Source organism: Sinocyclocheilus rhinocerous, unplaced genomic scaffold (genome assembly GCF_001515625.1).
Source record: "Sinocyclocheilus rhinocerous isolate Xijiao unplaced genomic scaffold, SAMN03320098_v1.1 scaffold564, whole genome shotgun sequence".
NCBI lineage: Eukaryota > Metazoa > Chordata > Actinopteri > Cypriniformes > Cyprinidae > Sinocyclocheilus > Sinocyclocheilus rhinocerous.
This window is the reverse complement of record NW_015645070.1, coordinates 1,481,562-1,506,173: the sequence shown is the minus strand read 5'-3', so window position 1 is coordinate 1,506,173 and position 24,612 is coordinate 1,481,562. Positions and strand designations below refer to the sequence as shown.

Below are 24,612 nucleotides of genomic sequence, written 5' to 3'. Positions count from 1 at the left end.
ATGCGCTGGTATTTTGGTCAGAAGCAATGGTTTAAAGTTAAAACGCCTTAATGATGGATTTGTTTCTTACAAACACACAGCTTTTCACTTCACAAGACGTTAATGGATTGACTGGAGTCATGTGGATTACTTGTGGATTATTGTGATGTCTTTATCAGTTGTTTGAACTCTCATTTTGACGGCACCCATTCACTTCATTGGTGAGCAAAGTAATTAAATGCAAAATTTTCTCAAATCTGTTCTGATGAAGAAACAATCTCATCTACATCTTGGATCGCTTGAGAGTAAATTTTCAAAAAAATTTAATTTTTGGGTGAACTATTCCTTTAGCTCTGATCATGTTTTAAAATTAAAGCTTATTTATTTCAGAGAAACCATTTGAAGTGGTTTATGCTTTATTTCTTTTTTCTTTCCTTCTTGTTTAAAGTAATGTCTTTATTTTAAGGGTAAAAATATGATTCGAAAAGTGTAAAACAGGTGGATAAATAATTATCTTCGCTGCAGGTTTCCAACTTCACACAGCTGCCTGTAATCCATCTGGGGACATTACACCATGTCCGACAGCAAAAAAAGAGAGAGAGGAGGGGTAGTCATGTGATAACTGTCGCTCTTTTGCTGCTTTCTCTCATGTCCATTTCACACACTGACCCACAAAACACTGTCACACAAGCTGAACTGAGGATGAATATTTTAAACACAATTTTATTACGCTTTCTGATTCATGAATGAATACAGCTAAAGGGATATTTCACTCAAAAATGAAAATTCTGTCATCATTTACTAATTCGGTTGTAAAATAAAGGAAAATATTTTGAAGACAACAATGGATAGCATTGACTTTTTACTGTAAGGACAAAAATGAAATCAAAGTTTAAAAAAACTTTCCTGTTTAACAAAATAAAAAAAGCCATACAGGTTCCAAATGACATGATTTCACTTATTATAGAAGTGAATTTGCAACTCAATATGTAAGAATATTCCCACGTTTAGATTTTTATTGGCCTCAGCATCTCTCTGGTTTTTTATTTTTATTTTATTTATTTATTTATTTTTTGGTGCCTTGGGTTCTGTCTCATGGAGCCCATGGCAAACCCACTTGGTGTGAGTAAACACATTCCTCAGCTGCACAGCGTGCCACAAGATTAGTTATGACTTTGGAGAATGATTTTAAGAGGGAAACTGTCTCAAGGGGAATGTTTGTGTATGAGGTAAGCCATGAGCCAAGTGAGCCTTTCATTAAATGCATATGTTTGCCCAAAACAAAAATCATCAGTATTAGAAGTTCGGCCCACAGAGCAGACACAACAATTAAACGGGATTTAGCCATCATAGCGGATGTATGCATGGAATGTGACATTGTCATGATGCTATCATGTGAGAATGAGTTGAATGATGAGAAATTCCAGTAACAGCTGTCCTTCATTAATTCGACTTTTTGTTTTATTAAAGGGACAGCTTATCCAAAACTGAAAATTATTGGGTCATTCTAAACCTGTAGAAGTTTTTTTAGTCCGTACAATGAAAGTAAGTGGGATCAAATGCTGTTTTGGGCCCCATTGACTTTCTTTGTATGGAAAAAAAAGCAGTCGAAGCATTATTAAAAATATCTTCTTCAGTCATAAGTGTTTGGAATGTTTTTTTTGGTTGAACTATCCCTTTAGATAGCTCTGTGCAAATAGGTCAATACTGTTTTTGAGGTTATGAACTTGTGTGGTTGAACTTTGGATGTTTCAGGGTTGAAGATCAAACTGAAACAGAGATTTTCTTTGATTTAGATTAAAAAGCAGTCAGGTTTAAGCTCTTCAAGGCCTGTCAGAAAGCCTCCTCATTTTTATTCATGAGCTCTTTTCAGCCTTTGTCCCATCAAGCGAGTGGACTTGTGGATTAGATCCACCTCGTGTCAGTAATATCATCAGGAAAAACTCATGACACCGTGTGCCATTTGTTCAAAAAGGAGGGAATTTAAAGAATAGCACTGTAGCCATCTGCTCTTTCTGCTTGCCTTTCTTTGAAGAGGAGGTGTCTTCCTCCATCACTTCCCCTTCTAGTGATCAATATGGGCCATCCAATCAATTGCCACACTCAGTTAAACCTTTATAATTCCTTTCAAGCAACATACTTCTAAAGAAGCGTGAACTGAAAAAGCAGCCCATCCAAATTACACTCTAGTAGCTCTTTTATTGGGCTGCCATACAATAGAGCTTGACGGAAAACAGTCCTCATGTTTTGGAAATTAGGTCAGGCTGTATTGAAAAGGAAAGTCTGCCAGGCAGCCGGTGTAATCTGGTGTGGACAGACTCGTTGTCTGAACTGCTGCTTGCCATATTTGATGTCCTATTGTCTCCTCTCCTCTTCTAATCTGCCCATTCTTAAAGTGTTGCAATTAATTTGGGCTGATTTCTCTGAGGCAACTCAGGCGTGAGGGCCATTAAAGTACTTTAAAGGGGCGTGAAGGTTTTCTAAATGGTGCATTGCGCAAGTACAAGTCAAGATACTCCATATAAAGTTTGTAGTGTTTGAAGTTATGATTTTTTCTCACCATTGTGACTTTATAATTATGACGATTATGACTTTGTCTCATGATTGTGACTTTACATCTCACAGGTATACATTTATACTTACAATTATGACTTTATATTTCACAATTATGACTTTTTATCTCAAATTTGTGACTTTATATGTCACACTTATGCATTTATACACGACTGCTACTTAATATCTCATAATTATGATTTCTTATTTCACAATTGCGCCTTTATATCTCATGATTGTGACTACATCTCACAAGTATGCATTTATACTAAGAGTGACTTTTTCTCATAACTGTGACATTGTATCTCATAATTATGACTTTGTATCACACAATTGTGAATTTACATCTTGAAGGAGGAATTTTTTTCAATTATTTATACTTACAACTGTGACTTTATATCTCATAATTGTGATTGTATCATAATTGTGACTAGTGCACAGTTATGAATTAATATAATTTAACATTTAAATGTAATTATTGTCATAAATGTGACTATATCGCACAATTTTAACTTTAAATCTTATAATTGTGACTTTACATATCTAAATAGACTCACAATTGTGATTTTATATCTTGTAACTATGGCTGTGCTATGGCATTTAAACTCACACCTGTGACTTCATATCTCATAATTATGACATTTTTTACAATTATGACTTTTTTATGACTGTCATGATTGGGACTTTACATCTTACACTTGTGCATATGTACACACAATTGCGACTTGATATCTTATAATTATAATTTCATATTTCACAATTATGACTATATATTGTGATTGTGACTTTACATCTCATAATTGTGCATTTATACTCACAATTATGACTTCAATAAGTGTGAATGTAGACCTCAAAATGACTATATCTCAGAATAGTGACTTTAAATGTCAGTTGGTAATTGAGAACATGTCTCATGTCCACAGTCCTGTATGTCTCGCCATTGTGACTTAATTTGTCAAAAATTTTATTTTATTGTAATTTATGACTTTACATCTCACAATTGTGACCTTATTTCTTATTCATTTACTCTGTGTACAGTTCTTATGGTTGTTTTTGTATTATGTTATGAAAAGGTTTATTAGAAAGATCATGAGATTGACGGTGAAGATGGACAAATTGCCATGTTTTGACAAGAAATTCATGGGGCTTCATTTGCATTCTCTCCTCCCTCTTTGAACTGATAATGCATTTGCCACAATAGAACTTTTGACCAGACCGCAGCTCCCCCTGGTTACCACAGAAACCATAGAGACCCTTCTCTGCTCATCTGGGCCCTCTCCCTTGTTTTCCTCTCTCTGCTTCCTGTCCTCTGTAAATTATACTGACTGAAATATTTTACATCTGATTTGAGAAAAAAAAGGAAAAGTCAAGCTAAGCCTTTTTATCTTTGCCAGTGAATCCTTGATAACAGTGGACCTGCGTCTTAAAGCAGGAACCGGTGGTCATAAACACCGTTCCCATGGGAAAGTTTGTAGAAAGCCTCAGTTTGTCTTTTCCTTCAGCGCAAAATGTTTCCACTGCAGCTCATAATGCCATTAAATGTGTGTGTGGGGAAAGTTGGGCTAAAGAAAGGGTTTGGGACACGTCAGGAACCCTGAGCAACCCACATCCTGTAAATCAGGTCTTCATGAGCCACATCTCTCCACAAACACGCACACACTTTTTCATTCTTTCGCTCGTTTTCTCTCTGCATAAAAGCGAGGGAAAGAAAGCGATAAAAGAAACGCACAATGCTGACATGCACGAGACAAGTAGCCCCTTCTATAAAAAGATAAACAGGGGACCAACCAAAAAAAGGGAGGGAGAAAGAGAGAGATTAACTCATGTCATCATCTTTACACACTGAGAGCCAATCAGCTCATTTAAAGACAAATGAATTGGGTTTTCTTTTAACCACACTTGGGTGTGGGAAAAGCACGGTTTCTTATAAAAAGAGGCAAATAAACTATTCCTTGCCTTTAACACAAAGCCAAAAAGAGGCAACGTGCTAGTGTATACAGTTTTTAACTCTCATTTTCTGCTTAGTACATTGTTTCTCTACATATGTTAAAAATTGAATAAAATAAATATCTGGAATTTTTTATTACATTTATATTAAATGTATATTTTATATATTTTAAATGTTTTATATATTATATATTTACAATTAAAATATGAACAACACCAACAAAAATAAAATAATATATTATTAATGTTATAATAATAATACTTTTATTGTTTGATTTTTTTTATTGTAAAATATGTTACTGTTACTGTTACACTCTCTACTGTTACAAATTTTGGTTAGATCATTAGGATTATGAATATGAATTGATGGATTTTATAGAAGCTTCATATAGGGCCACCTCTTAGCCCTGGTAAAATTACTGTAATGCACAGCCTCTCGTTAATTATCACTTCAATTGACCCAATAATCTGAGACCTACAGCTGTAGCAAAGAGCACAGCAGTTGTTTCACACACACATCTGAACAACTTAGTTGCCCTTTTTAAATGCAAGTTGAAAAAATATCTCATTGCTCATTCACACAGAAGTATTTGGTTAAAAATTTTTTACTACCCCCACTCATTCACACACACAGCCCAGCAGCCCAGCAGCCCAATATCCTCACTGCAGCTAAACTTTGGTGGTCTCCAGCCTTCAGTGGATAATTGATTATGGGATTGAAGCCACAGGGCTTTAAAGGGGGAGAGGTGAAAGAGGTTTCCAAGGTCAACGCCTCCCTCCTTCTTCTCTGCCTCCTTTCTCTCAATTATTTGGACAGGGTCTTCAATGCGATAGTCATTAAGGTTCAGCCACCAGGGGAAACTCCAAATATTTGGCCGTACTTGCTACAACTTTGGAGTCAGGAGCGCTGCAAAACATGAGGATGTTGTTTAGGTGCGTCTTAGTAGTTTCTGGTTCACAGGCAAGGAGAAAGCAGACTTCTGAAGAAAACACAGCCCGTTAAGCCATAGAAAACATGCTTTGGCCTTGTCATTGATTTTTTTCTTCATATGCTCCTTATTTTGCAGCTTTTATGTGGATGTTGTTTAATGCACTTTGTATTTACCCCTGTCACGTTCAATGACATTTGCATCGAGCACTTTTCAAAATATTGTGTTAAGAAGATTTTATTTATTTTTTTAACAGAGAGTCATTTACAGGAACAGAATTCCAGAAAAAAATAATCACGTGTTCATTTAATCCCCCAAATCACAACATGGCAGATAAACAGCTGCTTACCTCACTCCTGCAAAAATCTTTCCACCATCCCTCCACCGCACAGACTCCAATTTTATTTCTATAATTGCGTCCAGGAGGGGAACTTGAGAGCACGAGTTGAGTCTTGTGCTTAAGCCTTTGTGAACTTGTGAATGATAATTTGAAGGATAGTCTCGCACTAGTCATGCTAATTATTCTCTAGGTGAACAGTATTGGTTAGTTGCTTGCTCAAGGCCAAAGAGTACTGGCATCTCAGTAACTCTTTAATTTCTGGATTATGCGTCAGTGGGAAAGCATGCTAGAAATCCAAATCTTTAACCGTCATGCAGTGTTGCCAGATCTCACTACAGTAGATCGGTATCGCTGGTCTGGCAAAACAAACCCACAAGCGACTCACCTCACCAAAATAGGCTTACACAACTGAAAATAAGCCCATTTTATTTGTTTGTTTTTCACAATGCACAGTTTAAAAGCAGCTTTATAGAAAACTATAACATTAATGTTTAGAACATCCTAAAATCTTCATGCATTTTAGTTGCATTTAGTACCGGACGATACTATATTTTACACTTTGCAGTAAAACAAGAAATCGAGCAGTTGTGGTTTGCTTGATAGTATATATTTCGCCCTACGCAAGTATACTGTATGTACGCGGACAAAGTTGAATCGAACTTTATATATAGAGCTGTGCAATTAATATAGTTTACAGATGGGATTTGCTATAGTATATATATTGCTTTACGTGTACATATGCTGGCAAATTATGTTGTACTATATATCCAACTTTTAGTATATCACTGGGCGATAATATAGTTCGCAACTGTGATATTATTTATCTATTTATTTATAATAGCTAAAGGTTGCTTATAATTATAGAATAAGCAACACTGGCATTTTATACAAATATATCCATGTTGCTTTGTTTTGTCTTTTTATTTATTCTCTTGTTCGCTGTCACTATCTTAAACAAATATTATGTATAATCGCCATTTGATTAAACTTAATGTAAACTGCTGATCATTTGATTCCATACATATGGTTGTTATTTAGGCAAATTCCTAGAAAAAAGGTAATTAAGGAATCCATTGCCTATACTTTTTGAGGCCTGGGAAACACGAGCAACACAGGAAATGTTCAATATGTTGGAGGGTGTTAAAAACCATGCTGCAGCTTTCTTTAGCGAGGAGCCCTTTCTGACAGTGCTGAAACTCACTGTTGTTCTTGGCTGGGAGTCTGGGCCCTCTCCTGGATCTGCCTCTCTCTTTCTCTCTCTCTCATGCTCTGTGGCAGCGAGTGCAGTCAAAACCAAAAGAAAACATGCTTCGAAAGAGAAAAGTTGGGAAATAGTTGAAGGGGGATAGTACCCCTCTCCTCGTTTGCCATGAAGAATGTATTTATTGCATGTATTTAGGACCAGTGCCTAAGAGAATCTCATTATATAAGATATATATATAGCCAACCCCTTAAAATGATTAACATAATTTCATTATTTGAGTGCGGAATGTGTTACGCTAGCTCATTACAAGAGAGATTAGTGTGAAACATCTTTGCTTTTGCTCATCTGAAATATGAGCTCTTGGCAAAAACTTTTGCATGAAAATGTTTGACAGCGCAAGAGAGCGTTCTGTTTGCAGCTGTTTTCAAATGGCGTTTGAATATCGTGTAAAAGAAATTAAGGGGAAAATTGGTTTTGCTACAAATATTTGATTAAGGTATCATGCCGTGTCTGTTTTGCTGAGCGGTAAATGAAAAGCATTTGTGTGGTTCTTCAGTAACACCACCCAAAAAATGGAATGCCAAGTTGCAAAACTCGCCTCTCCCTCTCCTTCCCTCAACTCTGATAGCAGAACATCTGCACGCTAGTGACACTCTGTGGCAACCGTAGGGAATCCTCCGTCTTCTTATCGTGCACAGATACAGCTTAAAATACAAAATGTAAACCAAACACAGTACAATTTGGTCATCTAAATGAGTTTGACTGACTCTCAGAGATCTGTCAGAGGTGTTTCCACCAGGTCTCCTGAAATGAGACCCCAGTAGGGTTCTAGTTCTTTAACAGTCTGGGATGTGAACGTGTGTGCTGGATTTTGGAAGCTGGAAGGGGGATGAAAGGAGAAAGTAGTCAAGCTTGAACTCAAAGTCTTTGAAAGATGCTCAAAGCCATTAAAAGTTTAAGAGCTACCGCAGCCTTGAAGGAACACACTCTGCCACTGTTGACTGTGGGTTCCTGACAGATAGCTGCAGTCTGACAAATGCCATGTTTCCTTAATAGCAACTTAATTGCCATTATTGCGAAAGCAGCTTGATGAAGATTGAACTGCAAGATGGCTGAAGTAAATGTTTGTGCTGCTAAAAATGACAGAATGTGTAGTAGTTGCTTTATTTTGTTTTTATTTTTTATTTTATGTTTTAATTGAATTGTATTTTTGCTCATTTTAAATTTTTATATTTCATTGCGGTATCGTATAATCATGTTAATGAAAATATGGGCATGAAAATATCATTATACTGTAAAATACAGAACATGATGAGTAATTATTTTATAGCAAATCTTATTCCCTCTGACCTGCTCTGCTGATTAGAAACAGTTATTGTACCAGTTGCTCTTTTTATGAGCCTGGAAAAGCAACTTGCCAAGAAAAGGGAATGACGTACATAAAAGCCACTGTGCAATTGTTTCTCAAAAATGTAATGCATGGGTAAAATAGTTTTCAGTATAAATCTTGAGAGTTGAAATCATGAAGATGCACTCCAGTACATTCTCAGCATAGTAGTTGACACTCTCTATTGTGTGGTTTTCATCGGTTTCCTGTAAATCCCATTTGTCAGTGTACATAAAAGTGTTGATTCAACTTCTTTGCATGGTTATGACTAGGCCTACAACTCCTTTATACATCCCTTGCCCCTTATGTGTTTATTGAACATTTTGGCTAATTTGATTACTTTTTCAGTTGGGATATACACGTCAACATTTGAAGAGGATCAAAACCTTTCATAAAAGTTGTCCTAAAACCTAAAACCAAAATGCGTTCTTGTCTTAGGACAACTTTGATTAACTTTTTTTGATCCACTTCAAAATGTTGACTACTATACTAACCTTTTCTCAGCTGTGTTTAACATATCTTTCCATTTCTAAATAAATTCCGCAGAACGTCCCACAAAATCAGCAGGAAATGTAGGAAGCAACATGCAGATTCTTATCTTGAACTAGCAGTAATGGATGCTTAGTCATGCAACACAGTTACTGCACAGCCAACCATGTCATCCTTTATTGTGCACAAATGTTTTTGCTTAAATACATATATAAATATCAGTGGAGCCTTTGATCAACGGGCTTAACAACTGGCTCTTAAAAAAAGTACTGGAGCATGGTGACCTTTTCTTCTGCATGGAGTGCTTGATACAGTGCTGACAGTTCTTTCTGCTCCTACTGTGCTCAAAAGCACTGGTGATAATTAAAATGTAAAACATTATGATTTGTGCTTGCAGGCATTTTATTGACCCTGAAATATAAAGGTTATACAAAAGCAATCCTCTAACAGCAATACTTTTTTGTGTTTTATGAATGTACAGTATATTTCTTGTACTGTAATTCTTCTTTGCAGTCGTAACTCAGATAAGGCAACACGTTACGTTATGCATGACCGTTTAAATGTTTGGGGTCCGAAAGTTTTTTCTCCCACCAAGGCTGCATTATTTTGGTCAAAATACAGTAAAACATTAATGTTATGAAATATTACAATTTAAATTACTGTTTTTTATTTTATTTTAATAGTTAAAAATGTAATTTATTCCAGACTTCACTGTCACCTTTTAATCAATTTAATGCATCCTTGCTGAATAAAATTAATTTCTTTAAAATAAATTTGAATGGTAGCATCTCAAATTATGAATCTGTATTTCAGTGCAAAAACTTGCGATTTACTCAACTTCCTGCAGTCCAGTTTAGCCAGATGTGCTAAAATACCACATTCAAATTAAGTCATTGTCATTTATTTTGATGTAAACACGCCTGCTTTGTGTACTTACGCTCATTATAGAGTGCACCTTATTCACAAAATAAAACCTGGTGCAATTACCATTGAGCTATTGCTAAATTTTCTTTAAACTAGATTTTTTTGTGCTCATTTTCTCAATAATAACTAAAAAATTATCAAATAAAGGAGAAGAACATTATAACCAGACAAATTGTGTTCATTCTTAGTAACTTCCTAGGGTATCAGGTGATCCTGAATGCTTAGCATTAGCCGCATAGTTTAGCAAAACACAGCAACTTTGTAGGTAGAACAGATTTCACAGTTGTACCATAACTACTACAGTTTATCATATAGTTTCATATAGTGCTAAATGAACTGTAATTTTTCTACATACACATCGGTAAGGTCAGCTATGCTCTTAATTTTATTCACACATCTCTTTGAGGGTAGAGCAGTGTCCTTAGTACTTTCCATATGAAAGGCCCTTAATTGAAACTAGCATTCATCTCAAGTATTCATCTGAGCCAAAGCATAAAGCCTCATCCTGTTCTCTTTCAGGCCACTGCTAAGCAACAACCTACAGAGGATTTATTTTTTTACTGCTAGAAGGGTTGCGGTGAGAGAGGCTTGCATAATGATGCTTTGAGGGGGTCTGTTTTCCTTTCGATGAAGGTTTAGGTGATAGAGGTGAAAAAGCTATGTTTATCTCTCTTTGATCCTCAGACTTTTAGTTTCTTCTGGGACTGAGAGTGTCAGAAGGGCTTTTGGTGAACATCAGGGAATGGGGAGGAAGTAGAGATGGACATGGCAAAGCATGTGGATAACCGACATTCCAGGCGAGAAAACACCACCGGTGTTGTACAAAGGTTCCTGTGTTGCTCCTGCTTCCAGACGGGTGAGAACGACCGCTTGGAGTACAATCAGGAAAAGCCACAGAATCCCAAGGCTGTTGTGGATGAAGAGAACGTCCATATCGTTGTTGAAGATTTGGGAATAGACAACCCTGGATTTAGCCTTTCTGAAGTTGAGCACTATGGTCCACCTCACCAGATCACCATGGGCCGTTCTGCTAGTTCTGTGTCCATGTGCCAAAGAGCAGCTCTGAAGAAGAAACTCGCACCACTTTCCTCTTTACCGCTTCAGACTAGAGTGATCCAGAACAGTGAGGACGACTCTACTGTTGACTCTCTTCTGTACGGTTCTGGCAGCACTAATGTTGGAGATGGTGGTCTTCTCACTCCACCAGTCATTAACCTCATACCTCCGACACCTTCCGACGTAATAGATGATGACCAGTTCTTTGACATAAACTCAGAAGAAGAGAGTCTACAGCAAACGTCAGGAAGCGAAGGAGTGGACAGTATTGGCAGTGCTGCTATGGGAGAGCAAGAGAGCGAGGAAGATGTAGACCAAGACTTGGAGTCTGAAGGTAATCATAAGACCAAAGATGAAGAACATCCACAGGTGGAGCCTCCAGAGGAAGAAATGGCCAAGAAGAAGAGCATAGACAAGTCTACAATCCACTTCCTGCGTAGCACCTTTCATGTACCCCCTCTTCCTGAATACCCACGAAAAAGTAAGAGGCTTCAGCGATGTGATGAAGCCACTGGCACGTTTGAACATGGCTGGAGAGTAGTTTTGCTTTAATCATGATAAATTCTGAAATAGTCACTCTTGTGTTTGCATTGTCAGGAAGCCTCAATACTGGAATCAGTTTGCTGCAGTTCACTGAACATAATCTGGGTGAGTCTGCTTTGATTTGTGATGTTTGTGTCTTCACAGTAGTCTTCAGTGCCTGGAAACTATGCAAGTTTTTGAGGACCTATGAACATTTTTTTATATATAGTATACTATACATAGTGATTCTTTTTTATTACTATAAACAGTCAGTATTTTATTAGTCTATTTTGCATAGTTAACTGTTGTTTCAAGCAAAACAGATAACAAAGTGTGATAGATTGTAGTAGCTTGGCAAATATTCAAATATTTTTTATGAATATTGTGCAAAACAGGGCAAGAAAGCTTAAAGAGCAGGTCATATGGTATTTTAAAGTGTCCTAATATTGCGTTTGAGTCCCCTACAACATGTTTAAATGCATCTAAGGTCAGAAAACATTGTAATTTTCTCAGAATATACATTTAATATTAGAGTCATTTGCCAATGATTTCTAAACGATTCATTCCAAGCAAGTTCGGGCGGGCAGACGGGGATTATGCAAAGTTGTTACCCAGTGACGTATACCGGTAACAGGCAAAAGATTCGAAAATATGACGACTCGTTAAGGCGATTCAGAATCGACTCTCTCTTTTGAGAGACAATATCTTTATTTATCATGCACTTTTTTGCAGATTGTTTTCATTTAAGTATAGTTACGTTATAAACTGCAAAAGAGATATTTTTCAAAAACCCATATGACCTGCTCTTTAACCAATTGTTTTTTTTCCCTCAGTGAAAGTAGGTGTATACATTAACCTTCAGAAAATGTTCATTTTCAGCCTTGAGAGGTCATATTAAACTCTATATGATATTTTTATGGGCTTGCAAATATAGTTATTTTAAATATTACTTAAAATACAAAAACTATTGCAAATTAAAATAAAGAAATGAGTTCAATCAATTTAAAATTAGATGTGTTTAATAGGTAGTTTTGATAATAGGCATATTTATATATTAAACAGTACTTTATCAAATAGTTCTAATATCTAATACCTTTATCTAATAGTTCTCATAACAAAAAATGGGGTTGTGTGTCTAATGTTTATAAAAAAAACTCATGGAACACTAAAGTACACTGTATTTGTGGAGTGTGCTGTATCATTAGAGAGAGAGGGAATTAAAACTGTTGAGAATTTAATCTAACAACAGAAAAATTATGGTGCATATACATCTACATATATTTCAAGGTTGATAGGTAACAATTACTGTATTTAACCTTTGATACCACAGTTTTTTTTCAATGAGTGAGAAATCATCATCTCCATATTTTTCTGAAATGCTGAAAACTTGTCTCTTGTGACTCATTAATTTTTTTGACGATTTTACTCATGTCCTCATCCAGGTGTGGTTTTCTATAGAAAGGGCAGAGGGTGTGGGTGGACATGCCACTGTGCAGGTCTCGTCATGCACAAAGCAACTCCTCACAGCAAAGATATTTAGACCTTTAGTGAAGTGAGCTGTTGTTCCTTACTAAAAGCTAAGGTGTTTATTGTATGGTCTAGAGAAACGACACCTACTGAGGCGACGTTCTGTAACCAAGGGCTAATCTGTTTAGGACAATGGTGTCTATGCTGTTGCGAAGGGCGGCTTTTGTATATATTTATCCCAAGATTCCCCAGCGTGAAGCCATACTGGGCTTACGTGACCTGTTCCCAAGCATTGTATTCCAGTTAGAAACCTTGACACAGTTGTTCCAGACATCTTGAAGAAGTTGCCACAGATCTTCTATGAATGAGTCTTTCTCAATGTTCGTTATTCTTTTTTTCTGTTGTTGTTGTTGTTTTACTACACCATTGGTACACCATATGCTGACAACACAGGTGCAATTTTCAGTGCAGCCCTAAATCGATTAACATTTAAATGTGTTTCTTCATAATTCACTCTTCTGAAAGTTCAGTGAGTTTGGTTCAGAGGAAACTGTATTCTCTGGTGCTGTGTTTCACACTGGTCCAGAGTACAGTGGGGCCCTGTGGAAACAGCTGGCAGGGCGGAAAGACCTAGATACTTCCCACGATCCCAAAGGCCTCTCTCGCTCTGATCCTCCAAATATCTGTACCTCTACCTCCCTCGGCCATGCGGTTTTCCATTAATCCATTTTGCAATTTACTGGCTGTTTGCAGGGTGGAGAATGTTTTGGACTGCAGCACATATGCGTGTTATTCTCCTGCAGCGAGATCTCGATGTTGGTTCCCTCAGATCTTGACCTGTGTTAAGTCCTTGGCTTTACTGAGTTTTCCCTGCAGTCTCGGGGCAGTCTCTGCACATATCCTCTTCCTGTTCACTGTCTAGAACGACCAGAGGCTGTCAGAGGGCCGACTGCACCACACAGACCGTGTGAAGTGGCCCAGTTTTTAAAAGCCTCCTGATCATTTTGGCTCTGTCTGGGAACTAAACAAGCTGAGACACTGTTTCATTTTTTCATAATTACGATCTGAATAGATGTAGTTGATAGAGCTTAACTTAAGTGCAAGTTTTGCAGGAAAAAAAAACAAAAACTTTGGACAGTTTCACACAATTAGTCAAGGAAGTTGGACCAATTCTGAATGTCAGTTTAAAGGTCAAATTAATCTCACAATTGAATTGCTCTAGAAGGACGTCACGCTCCCTTCCTCTTGCTTGTCGTCACATTTATTGTCATTTCAAAAGTATAAAATGAAATACATTTTAACAAGCTTGCAGTGCAACTTATAGAGACGACAGTGAAGACTTGAGTCAACAATCATTGTAATTTATTTTTCATTGCAGTCAGAAAAATGATTTTGCTGGTTGTTCATTGTACTTAAGTTCTGACTGTATTTTCCCCTCGTTGTGCTTTCTGTCATCACCATGCATGACTTAAAGTACAAAAAATGTTTAGCATTTAGCATGCTATTGCTAGTTAGTATTTAACTGTAAGAGATTCAGTTGAGGTCGATATGTCTAATTTTATTGGGCTTTGCCTAATTCAGTTTCCACCAAAAGAGATGTTTGAGTTGAGTTTACATGGTAATTTTATGTTAAGAAAACTCATTTCCCACCATTGTCCACAATTGAATTAACTTTAGCCAAAGAATGACTACTTATTCACGCAGTCAGCCCTATTTGCCTTGCTCAACAACCGTCACAGTATTATTGCTTTTGGAAAGGATATTAAATTGCAGTCTATTAAGTTGTATGTGTTTTGGTCATAATGTAGATGATGAATAATTGCGCAACAACAACATATGCAAATGGGACCTTGACAATACTATGCAAATAATGCGCTGGTAACAGTAGCAGAAATTATAATAATAAAATTGTATTGCAAAGGACTGGTATTAGTAAAAATGGTATGAACTGATCTCATCTTTATATTTCAGCAGAACAAATTTACATATTGCATTTCTAGCATCATTTTTTGGTTATGGAGAAGTGCATCCACACTGCTGACGTGTACCCGCTGTTGCTTATCCACATTAAATAGATGCTGAAATAGTCAAAATGTGTCATTGTAGATGTGCTAATTCAATGTTATGTAAGTGTCAGGGCATTGAGGAGCTTTAAGGGAAAAAAACTGTTGCAAAGTCTGTCAAATCTCTCTGTTGGCTATCTAGTATGCCTTTTTACGGGTCAGAGTGTTCATTGGAGGGACGGATGGGGTCTTATGTGATGCTCTAGGTCCTGTTCACACACTGTTTGTGGCAAATGTCTGATATGGGAGGGAGTGAGCTTCCAATAATTCTCTCAGCTGTTTTTACAAGGCATTGCAGGGCCTAGAGGTCTGAATCATTGCAATTTCCAAACCATGTTGTTAGTATGCTTACAATTGTTTCTCTGTAGAATGTGGTGAGAATGGGTGGGGGGATGTTTGCCCTGTTCAGTCACCGCACAAAGAGATGCTGCTGTGCTTTTTTGGCTAGTGAGGTGGTATGTGATGTGCAGACCCAGAAACGTCTCCATCCTAACTGTCTCTACAGAAGACCCATTGATGTGCCATGGGAGGTGGTCATTGCAGTGTCAGTTTGTTTTATCAACATTTAGAGACAAATTGTTGTTTGCACAGCAGTCTACTGGATGCTCCATTCTGACTCATCGTTGTCGCTGATGAGGCCCACTGCTGCGATGTCATCCTTGAACTTGATGATGCGGTTTGTACTGTGTTTGGCAGTACAGTCGTGAGTCATTAGTCAACAACAGCCCCGTGGGGTTCCAGTGCTCAGCATGATGGCGCCAGACCAGTTATTGCCAGTTATACTGTATATCTCGAATGTCTGAGGTCTCCCAGTAAGGAAATCCGGAGAGGGAGGTGTTATTGTTGTGAATGATCAGTTTATCTGTGATGTTTTAAGTTTGTGTTGGTTGTGTAGAATATGTATTGCACAACTGATGAATCTATAGGCCCAAAAAACAGATCTCTATGATATACCGTTCCACCATGTTCCACTTAATATTTAACTAATGAACTGATATAAGTCAGTAATATTCCTTAGGCAATGTACAGTACAAACCTGGCACTGATGCCCAACACATACGGCTCCCTGTTATGCAGAATCAACAGGGATCAGAGAGTGGACTTTTAACAGGTCTTAAGACCATCATTTCAGTGTGTCAATTCCCAGCACTTGTTTGTTTTTCCTGCTTTTTTTATGAAGGAAAGGGAGGGGATTCTGAAAGCAGTGCGGTTATGGGAAAGTTAGAATGTCTGCTGTCTGTGGGAAAACATAGCATGTCACTGGTCACTAAAGTATGCCACTGGCCAGACAGTCCCTGGCTTGTCCTTTTCACTCTCAGCCTAGTTTTGCAACATCCCACAGTATCGCAGTGTGGTTTGCTGTGTGTTGCCATGTATTTACAGAGTGTGCAGACAAGGCTCATGATAAATCAGGGATGACTGATGCTACAGAGCCCGTGTAAAAACAATCATAGTGAAAAGAAAACACTTTAATTCCGTCCTCAACATTATTAGCTCAATTATTAGCACTAGCATACAGAGATTAAGTAGCTGTTTCCGGCTGACATTATTAATTTGACACAAATTCCAACCAAGCTTTCAAGTGTGTTCCACAGAGCACAATACACCAAATATGGAGCTCTGGTTTGTCCAGACTTGAGTTTGGGACCAATTTTTCCCATGTTAGCTTGAAGTTCTACTTGTTTTGTTTCCCAGAGATGGACTCAATGACCCAGATAGAGTTAGGGCTTCTCTGGATCCAAAAGTTCTTTCCCATCAGCTCAGAGGACATCTGCTAAATGTGCTGACATCTTGGTGATGTGTTGTTTTACTCATTTAGATGACCTGAGCAACAAGGATGCCTGCAGCCATGAGTTGCTAAAGGAAGAGTTGAGGCTACTACCGCTGAGCAGTAAGATAAGCATGTTAACACACCAAAAGGTAAAATCACTCAGCATTACCTTTACAAATGGTACCTGTTTAATATAACCCATTAACATAATCTAGATTTCACATGGAATATATCATTTAAAAGGGTTTTACAAGTATGAATGCTCTTGTTTGTCATCCTGTCACAGAAACCAGCCACTAGGTCCTGTAGTTTGGGCGATACGGTGCCAAGAAGTCATACCTTTCACTCCACATGTCAAGGAAGAGATGAGATCCTTGAAGATGAGGAATCCCCACGCCAAAGAAGGATAACTGTTGGTAAAGATGTGATGTGAACTTATATTGTGACCCATTGCCTGAATTACAAAGGCTGTGTAGAGGCTTCCCACTAGACATTTTAACTAGTGTAACCAGAAAAGCTTTCTTGGTTAAAGGGTTCATATGATGCGATTTCAAGTTTTATTTTCTCTTTGGAGTGTTACAAGCTGTTCGTGAATAGAAAAGATCCCTAAAGTTTGTGGCATTACAGATATTTTCCGTACTGCCCCTTTGTTTACTTTGATTTTCTCTGTCACCGCCCTCCAACTAAAATACATTATGATTGGAGGTGAGGACCAATTAAGAGGAGGAGTATATGTATATAGGGCGAGGTTTAGAGACTGGAGGAGGTTGGACTGACCAGAATCTGTGTTACGTTCCCTGTGGAGGCAGTCCTTGCGGGTGGATCTTTCGGAGTGTGCGTTTCCGGAGATGTTGGAGAGGAGGTGGTGCTACCTGTTTAGCCTGTTGCTAACGGGCATTTCTCTTGGCGAATGCCTCTTTGTCAATTCTGGGATTGAACTGGAGTTTCGCACCCAAAATCAGTGACTGGGAGCTGTCAAAAAGGAAGGAGCAAGACCGGCTGACGCCGCCGATGTTCCCGAGTCACTCTTAGCCACCCTTAGGCTTTCGGTCTGAGAGTCGAGTAAAGAACTGTTTATTGTTTTGTTTTTGTTTTGTATTGTATTTTGCCCCTGTTGCCCCAAACACACACACACAGATCTTGAATTTCTTTCATTTTTTATTTTATTCCCAACATTTCAAATATTCCCACACATTACAAGACATGGCCACTTCCCCTTCCCCACCTTCCACCTATGTGGATATTGATGCACCTGATGTCCCTAGTATTTCCACTCCAATTTGGCCACCTCCTGTCCAAACTCAGACTCTTTCAGGACTTCCTCCACGTGACCCAACCATGTATAACATTTCCACTCCACACAGTTTCACCTATTCTGGAACCCAGGTGCAGATGCTCTCCCCTGCTCTTGGAGGCAGCACCCCAGTGCAACCTCTCACTTGGGCCCCACAAGATGACCGCATGCAAATTTGTACATCTATGGATGTTACATCTCCTTCATTGGCTCAGCATGATCTGCCTGGCATCCTTTCAACCCCTGGGAAGGGAATTCAACAATTTAATGCTAATGTGCAAGGTAACTGGGACAATCTGATGGAATTCATGAAAAGACAGGAGAAAACTGTAAATGAGCTTACCCAGGTATTCAAGGCCTCATCTTCTCACCATGAGCACCAGATCACCGATCTTGCAGCTAAGGTGGAGACCAACAATCAACAGGTTGTCACCTTAATGACTGCAGCTAAACATCAAGAGGCAGCCGAGGCCGACCAATTAATTAAGGCTGTGCAACTGATGATCGCAAAGGAAATTTAAAAAATTGAACTATCCTTCACCTCTGTAGTCCGGGATAAGTTGGAACAGCTGCAGGTGGAGGTACAACAGGATATCAAAGCTATCCAACGCACAATTCAGGGTAGCCTTGATCATGTAACCACAAATCTTCAGCAATGTGAAACACAAATTCACAAATGTCGTACTTGTGTAGCTGAGCTGCGAAATGATCTCCAAGTGTTCAATGACGAAAAGGCTGAAGGGCAAACAGAAAAAACAACTCCAGTTTCTAGTACACCCCCAATAGAGACTGTTTCAACTCCTCTACCAATGCCTCTGGTCAAAAGTGACCACATTAAATTAACATTTCCCACGTTTGGGCGGCCTAACGATGATGTTGACCCCCTGTTGTACTTGACCAAGTGTCAAGATTTTCTAGCCCTACATCCTTTGACAGATGCAGATCTCCTGGCTACCTTCTGCACAGTGTTGCATGGCACTGCACGTGACTGGTGGGAAGTAAATTGCTCCAATATAAACACTTGGAAGGAGTTTGAGACTGCGTTCCTCTCTGCTTTTTTGTCTGAGGACTATGAGGACGAGCTGACTGAACGTGTCCGCACTAGAGTTCAAGGGGAGACAGAATCAGTAAGAGACTTTGCATTCACTTATCGAGCACTGTGTAAAAGATGGAAAGCCACGTTAACATAAAAACGAGATTGTCAAAATGATCTTAAAAAATATCAAGCCTTACCTTGCAAGCCAGCTGCGCAGTCGTGTTAATACTGTCGAAGATCTGGTTAGACTCGGACACCAACTGGAAAAAGATCATGAAGAACAGCTTCGGTATGAAGGTCGTGTGGGCTTTAAACAACAACCCAATTCACAAAAACATGTATCTAACCGATCTGCTGAGAAACCGCCTGTTCAGTGTTGGAGATGTAATGGACCACATCCTCCAGGCAACTGCCCAATGTTTGTACATCCACCTTCCCAGCAGTCTTCTGGTCAACAACATTTCACCCATGGAAAGTATTCTCATCACTCTGCAAAGTCAGGAGGATGACCATCCAATAACAATGTAGCAGCCTCTGAAATACCCCAGGCACAAGTAGAAACTCAGATTTCAACCCCTTCAAGATCGAATGTATTCATGACCATACCACAACAATTAGTAGTTCCAATTAGCATTGGATCCTGGTCGGGGAAAGCGATTGTGGATACTGGAGCAAGCTACACGTTAATTCACAAGAGTCTCATGAAGCAAATTGCAACATCTGTTCAGCTTCAACCTTGGTCCTGTGGTCCTCTTTACCTGGCTAATGACAAAGCTGAGAGTCCTCTAGGATGGATAAACATTAATATTCATCTGCACGATAAAGCCATTACAGTACCTGCTGTTGTCCTTCCCTCTCAAGCTCTAGCTTATGCCATCATCCTGGGTTTGGACTTCATCTTTTTCAGTGGCCTGCAAATTAATGTCAGTGAACAAAAATATTATTTAGAGTCTGACCCTGCTGAAGAACATCCATTTCAACCTGGAAATGCCAGTGAACCACTGTTTACCTCACCAACAATGAAGGAAGGGAAAAGAACCAGCAAAAGTAAACTAAACTTGACCTTGTTAAGTGCTGTTCCTCCTCCCCAACCCTCCTTGACCATGTTACACTTTGACAATGTGGACGATGCAACATTAATTAGAGACGCTGTAAGTAAAGCACATCTACCCATGGATGGAAAGCGACAACTACGCAACCCACGAGTATGTACTCACCAAACTGGGCGAACGAATGTTCTGCAACATCATATCTATACCACCTGCCAGGTTCCTATCAAACAACGGCCATATCGGTTATCCCCTGTCAAACAACAAGCAATGGAGGAACAATTGGAGGTAATGTTGCAAGAGGGAATTGTGCAGCCATCACATTCTGCTTGGGCCTCACCGGTAGTTCTGGTTCCAAAGAAAAATGGAAAGTTAAGGTTCTGTGTGGACTACCGTAAAGTCAATCCAACTACAGAAAATGACGCTTACCCTCTCCCAAACATCACGGAGATCCTAGAATCCCTCTCCGGGGTATCCATTTTCTCTACCATAGACCTCAACAGCGGATATTGGCAAGTGATAATGGACCCTGATAGTAAAGCCAAGACTGCTTTTATCGTGTCTGCAGGTCTATATCACTTCAATTTTATGCCTTTTGGGTTAAAAAACGCACCTGCGACCTTCCAGAGGCTGATGGAGAGTCCTGGGGGAGCTAAGAACGAAAATATGCATTGTCTATATTGACGACATCATTATTTATTCTCCCTCAGTGGCCCAGCACATCTGTGATCTGAAAACCGTTCTCCACAGGCTGGAAATTACCGGTTTGACTATTAACTTGGAAAAGTGCAAGTTTTTTCTTCCAGAAATCAGTGAGCCTTAACGGTGAGCATTAAGGGCATCACAGCCGATCCAAGTAAAGTTGAGGCCATTCGTGCCTTTCCTGCTCCCAACACCTTGAAGGAAGTTCAGAGGTTCTTGGGATTAGCCAGTTGGTACCACCGGTTTGTGCCAAATTTTTCTAAAATTGCTGAGCCCCTCAATTCCCTGAAAAAAAGGGACAGGTGTTTAAATTGTCGACGCAGTTAAAAGCATGCCTTACCTCGCCTCCTATTCTCGGCCACCCTGATCTTCAAGTTCCTTTCATTGTATATACAGATGTCAGTGACACTGGACTGGGTGCCATTCTCACACAGAGGAAAGATCCAGGCAGGGAGGAGGTTATTGCATAAGCTTCAACTACACGGCAACAGAAAAAGAGTGTCTGGCAGTTATATGGGCCTTAGAAAAGTGGCAACACTACCTTGAATACAAACTTTTCACGGTTGTCACAGATCATTCCGCCCTGCAATGGGTCATGGGATCCACTAAAACCAACATCCGCCTCATCCGATGGGTCCTGAGACTGCAAAAATTCAACTGCGTCATTGAATACCGTAAAGGGAAATTAAACGTCGCCCCTGATGCTTTGTCCAGGTCATCAATCACAGCAAATTCTCCCATCACAGCAATTTACACCAAGCAAAAGATGGACCAACACCCAGAGCTTCCAGTGACAGATATTGTCCTGTGGGAGGAACAGCATAAAGACTGTGAAATAACAAAGTTATTACAAGCAGTGGCAGAAGAACAAAGCCCTCAGATGGACCAATATGAAGTGGTAGAGGACAAGTTGTATCATAAAACTCACCTGAAGAATGATCAAATACACTATAGAGTGTATGTTCCCAGCAGTCTCCGGCCAACTCTCCTGCAGCACTATCATTCACATCCCCTGAGTGGCCATAGAGGAATTTATAAGACCTATAAGCGGCTCCAGGAAGTAACGTTTTGGCCAGGGATGTGGACGGACGTAAAACATCTTGTCAGGGAATGTGTGAAATGCCAAACCCTTCGGCATGATAACCAGAAACCTGCGGGGAAACTCCAATCAATTACCACCACTAAACCAACCGAAATGCTGGGAGTTGATATTATGGGTCCACTACCCCGGAGTACACAGCAAAATGAGTACTTGCTGGTTTTCGTTGATTATTACTCACGTTGAGTTTTTCCCCATGTGTCATGCCACCGCTCAAAGTATTGCAACAATTCTCAGAAAATAAATCTTAACTCGTTGGGGAGTTCCAGACTTCATTCTTTCTGATAGAGGCACCCAGTTTGTCTCATCTGTGTTCAGAGAAGTATGTGAAAAATGGAGAGTGACACCGAAGTTAACCACAGCATATCACCCTCAGACAAACATGACGGAACGTGTGAATAGAACTCTCAAAAATATGATTGCGTCATATGTGGACGACAACCACAAAAAATGGGACCAGTTCTTACCATAGATGAGATTCACCATTAACTCATCCAGGAAACCACTGGAGTAACTCCAGCAGAACTGCAGCTTGGAAGGAAACTGAAAGGGCCAATGGATAAAATACTGCACGGTCCAAATCTCACTCCTGACACCACCTCCTATGACGTAGTCTCTCACATACAACAACTGCAATCTCAAGTTAAAGAGAGTATCAGAAAAGCCCAACATCGACAACTCCGGAACTACAACAAAAAAAGACCTTTTCTCCTAACAACCATGGGTTGTTTCATCCTGGGGGGGAGAATGTGGCACCCATTCAGATCATCATTCCACTGATGATCTGCGCGATGCAACGCAATGCGTAAAAAGACAGTATAAGTCATTATAATCTGTAATTACGTCCCCACTAGATGCAACAAATGCCTCGTTTATAATGGGTTTTATTGGTTTTGTCTCGTCGCTCTGGGACACAGCATCACAATATGGTAAGGGGCGTAAAACATTTCCGTCACACGCTTGAGGCATTCGGCCAATCACAATGCACTGGATAGCTGGCCAATCAGAGCACACCTCGATTTTCAGACCGATGAGCTTTGTAAAAATCGCCACGTTTCAGAAAGGCGGGGCATAGAGGAGAAACAATAATGTACAGTACGTGGAAAATAATGTGTTTTTTTAACCTTAAACCGCATAAACACATTTCATTACACCAAATACACAAAATAATTTTCTTTTTAGCAACATCATATGACCCCTTTAAATAGCTTAACCAGTACCAAGCTTTGCTGGTGAATAGGATTCCTAAGATGGTCCACCAGCTAGACCTGTTATTTTTCCTCTTCCCAGCATCGTACATTCCTCAGTCCAAGGACCATACTGGAAAAAGTGTAGTGAAGGTAAGGCACAATTTTGTGTGTGTAAGACTGTGAAAAATATTCTCTTTTTTATTTTCTACTTCAGTTTCTCAAGTAGTTTTGGTTTTGATGATAATGCAGTTTTGTTCATTCACATTATGTAAGATGCCTCAGAGCATGGGTATACACAAGTACACTCATGCTGAATCTTTCATAGGAGTGCAGAAAATTCTCCATGGTTAAAAGGGTGGAATGTCCTAAATTGGTCTTTTTTGTGTGGACACATCTTTCATTGCATTAATTCTCTGTGAATGTGCAGGGGTATGTTCATGAAAATGTATTTCAAGTTATGTGTATACATGCATGCATGTAGAGAACTTCATTTGTATGTTTGACTGTATCTGTCTGTATTTAGTGGGATTCTAATGGGTACAGAGCCAAAACTTTAGCAGAGCTGAACACAGAGGAGGTTTGCCAGTGGTTTAGTAATATTGGTCTACAGAAATGCCTGCCCTTCATTCGAGGTAAAGTACATTTTGCACATTTGTTTTAGTCATATTCCCACCCTTTTTAAATGTTTAAATTCACCAAACATTCTAAGAGACAAATGCATAGCCGCAAACCAATAACTGTTCAGATTATGTATTACTTTCTCATTTGCACTTTTAAGTTATTGCATCAGCTTGAAATGTATTTCCATGCATCATCAAGAGGAAAAGCAACATTTACTAGCTAATACAACACCATAGAGACTTTTACCATTTCCAGCTAATGATTTGCAAGGCCTATTTGTAACATATTCAAACCAATAAAGAGCTATTTTAGAGATCCATTAGTGTTATTTATCATAAGCAACGGTTTGAAGAGATGTTAATAATAATGTTGTGGCTTTGGGTGGATCAAACTTTACAGAGGCAGAGTTCAGTGGATCTCACATCGCTTCTATTGATCTCAACACCCTCGAAATCCTTCAAGTGTCCAGTCTGGAGGAGAGAGAGAGGCTGCTGTCTGCCATTTACCATGAGTTACACCCGCCAAACTCCACCACCCAAAGACTCGACTCCCTCCTTGGTACCATAATACAACCATGAACTGTTTGAGTCCACATCTAAGTACTTTGTCTGCAAACTTCTGGTAACGAACTTGTTTTCTTTCCCCCAAAAGAAAGATTTGGTCCACACAATGTTGAGAAATTCACAGCAGCTTTGGTTTCCATGACCAAGTCAAAATCTTCTCCTCAAGTTGGCAGCATCAACATGAACCGATGTTCATTCAAATTCAGGTAGATCGTCCTTTTATATAGAATGTAAAACACTGCATAATCACAAATCATTTCCAAAATGACATTTTCATAACAGTATTTACAGGTTGACCTGAATATGTACCCTGTTCTCTCTCACAGACCGAAAGAACAAAATGCAAGATTTCACAAGAACTCGCATCTCATTGAAATTACAGTCAATGGTAAAATTCTGTCCATGTGATTTTGTTCCATGTAACATT

The 24,612-nt window shown here is 39.1% G+C and overlaps 1 protein-coding gene across 1 annotated transcript in view; it reads left to right on the top strand.

The window, feature by feature from the left end:
- Window positions 1-24,612, top strand: part of LOC107705409 (uncharacterized) — a 47,074-nt gene that overhangs the window by 8,213 nt on the left and 14,249 nt on the right. Inside the window, exons 2-8 of the mRNA XM_016508685.1 lie at window positions 16,680-16,780; window positions 16,918-17,047; window positions 23,102-23,151; window positions 23,525-23,633; window positions 24,022-24,180; window positions 24,274-24,391; window positions 24,512-24,573. Of these exons, the coding sequence (XP_016364171.1) occupies window positions 16,763-16,780; window positions 16,918-17,047; window positions 23,102-23,151; window positions 23,525-23,633; window positions 24,022-24,180; window positions 24,274-24,391; window positions 24,512-24,573 (646 nt within the window). The 5' untranslated portion in view covers window positions 16,680-16,762. The remainder of the gene's footprint in view (window positions 1-16,679; window positions 16,781-16,917; window positions 17,048-23,101; window positions 23,152-23,524; window positions 23,634-24,021; window positions 24,181-24,273; window positions 24,392-24,511; window positions 24,574-24,612) is intronic.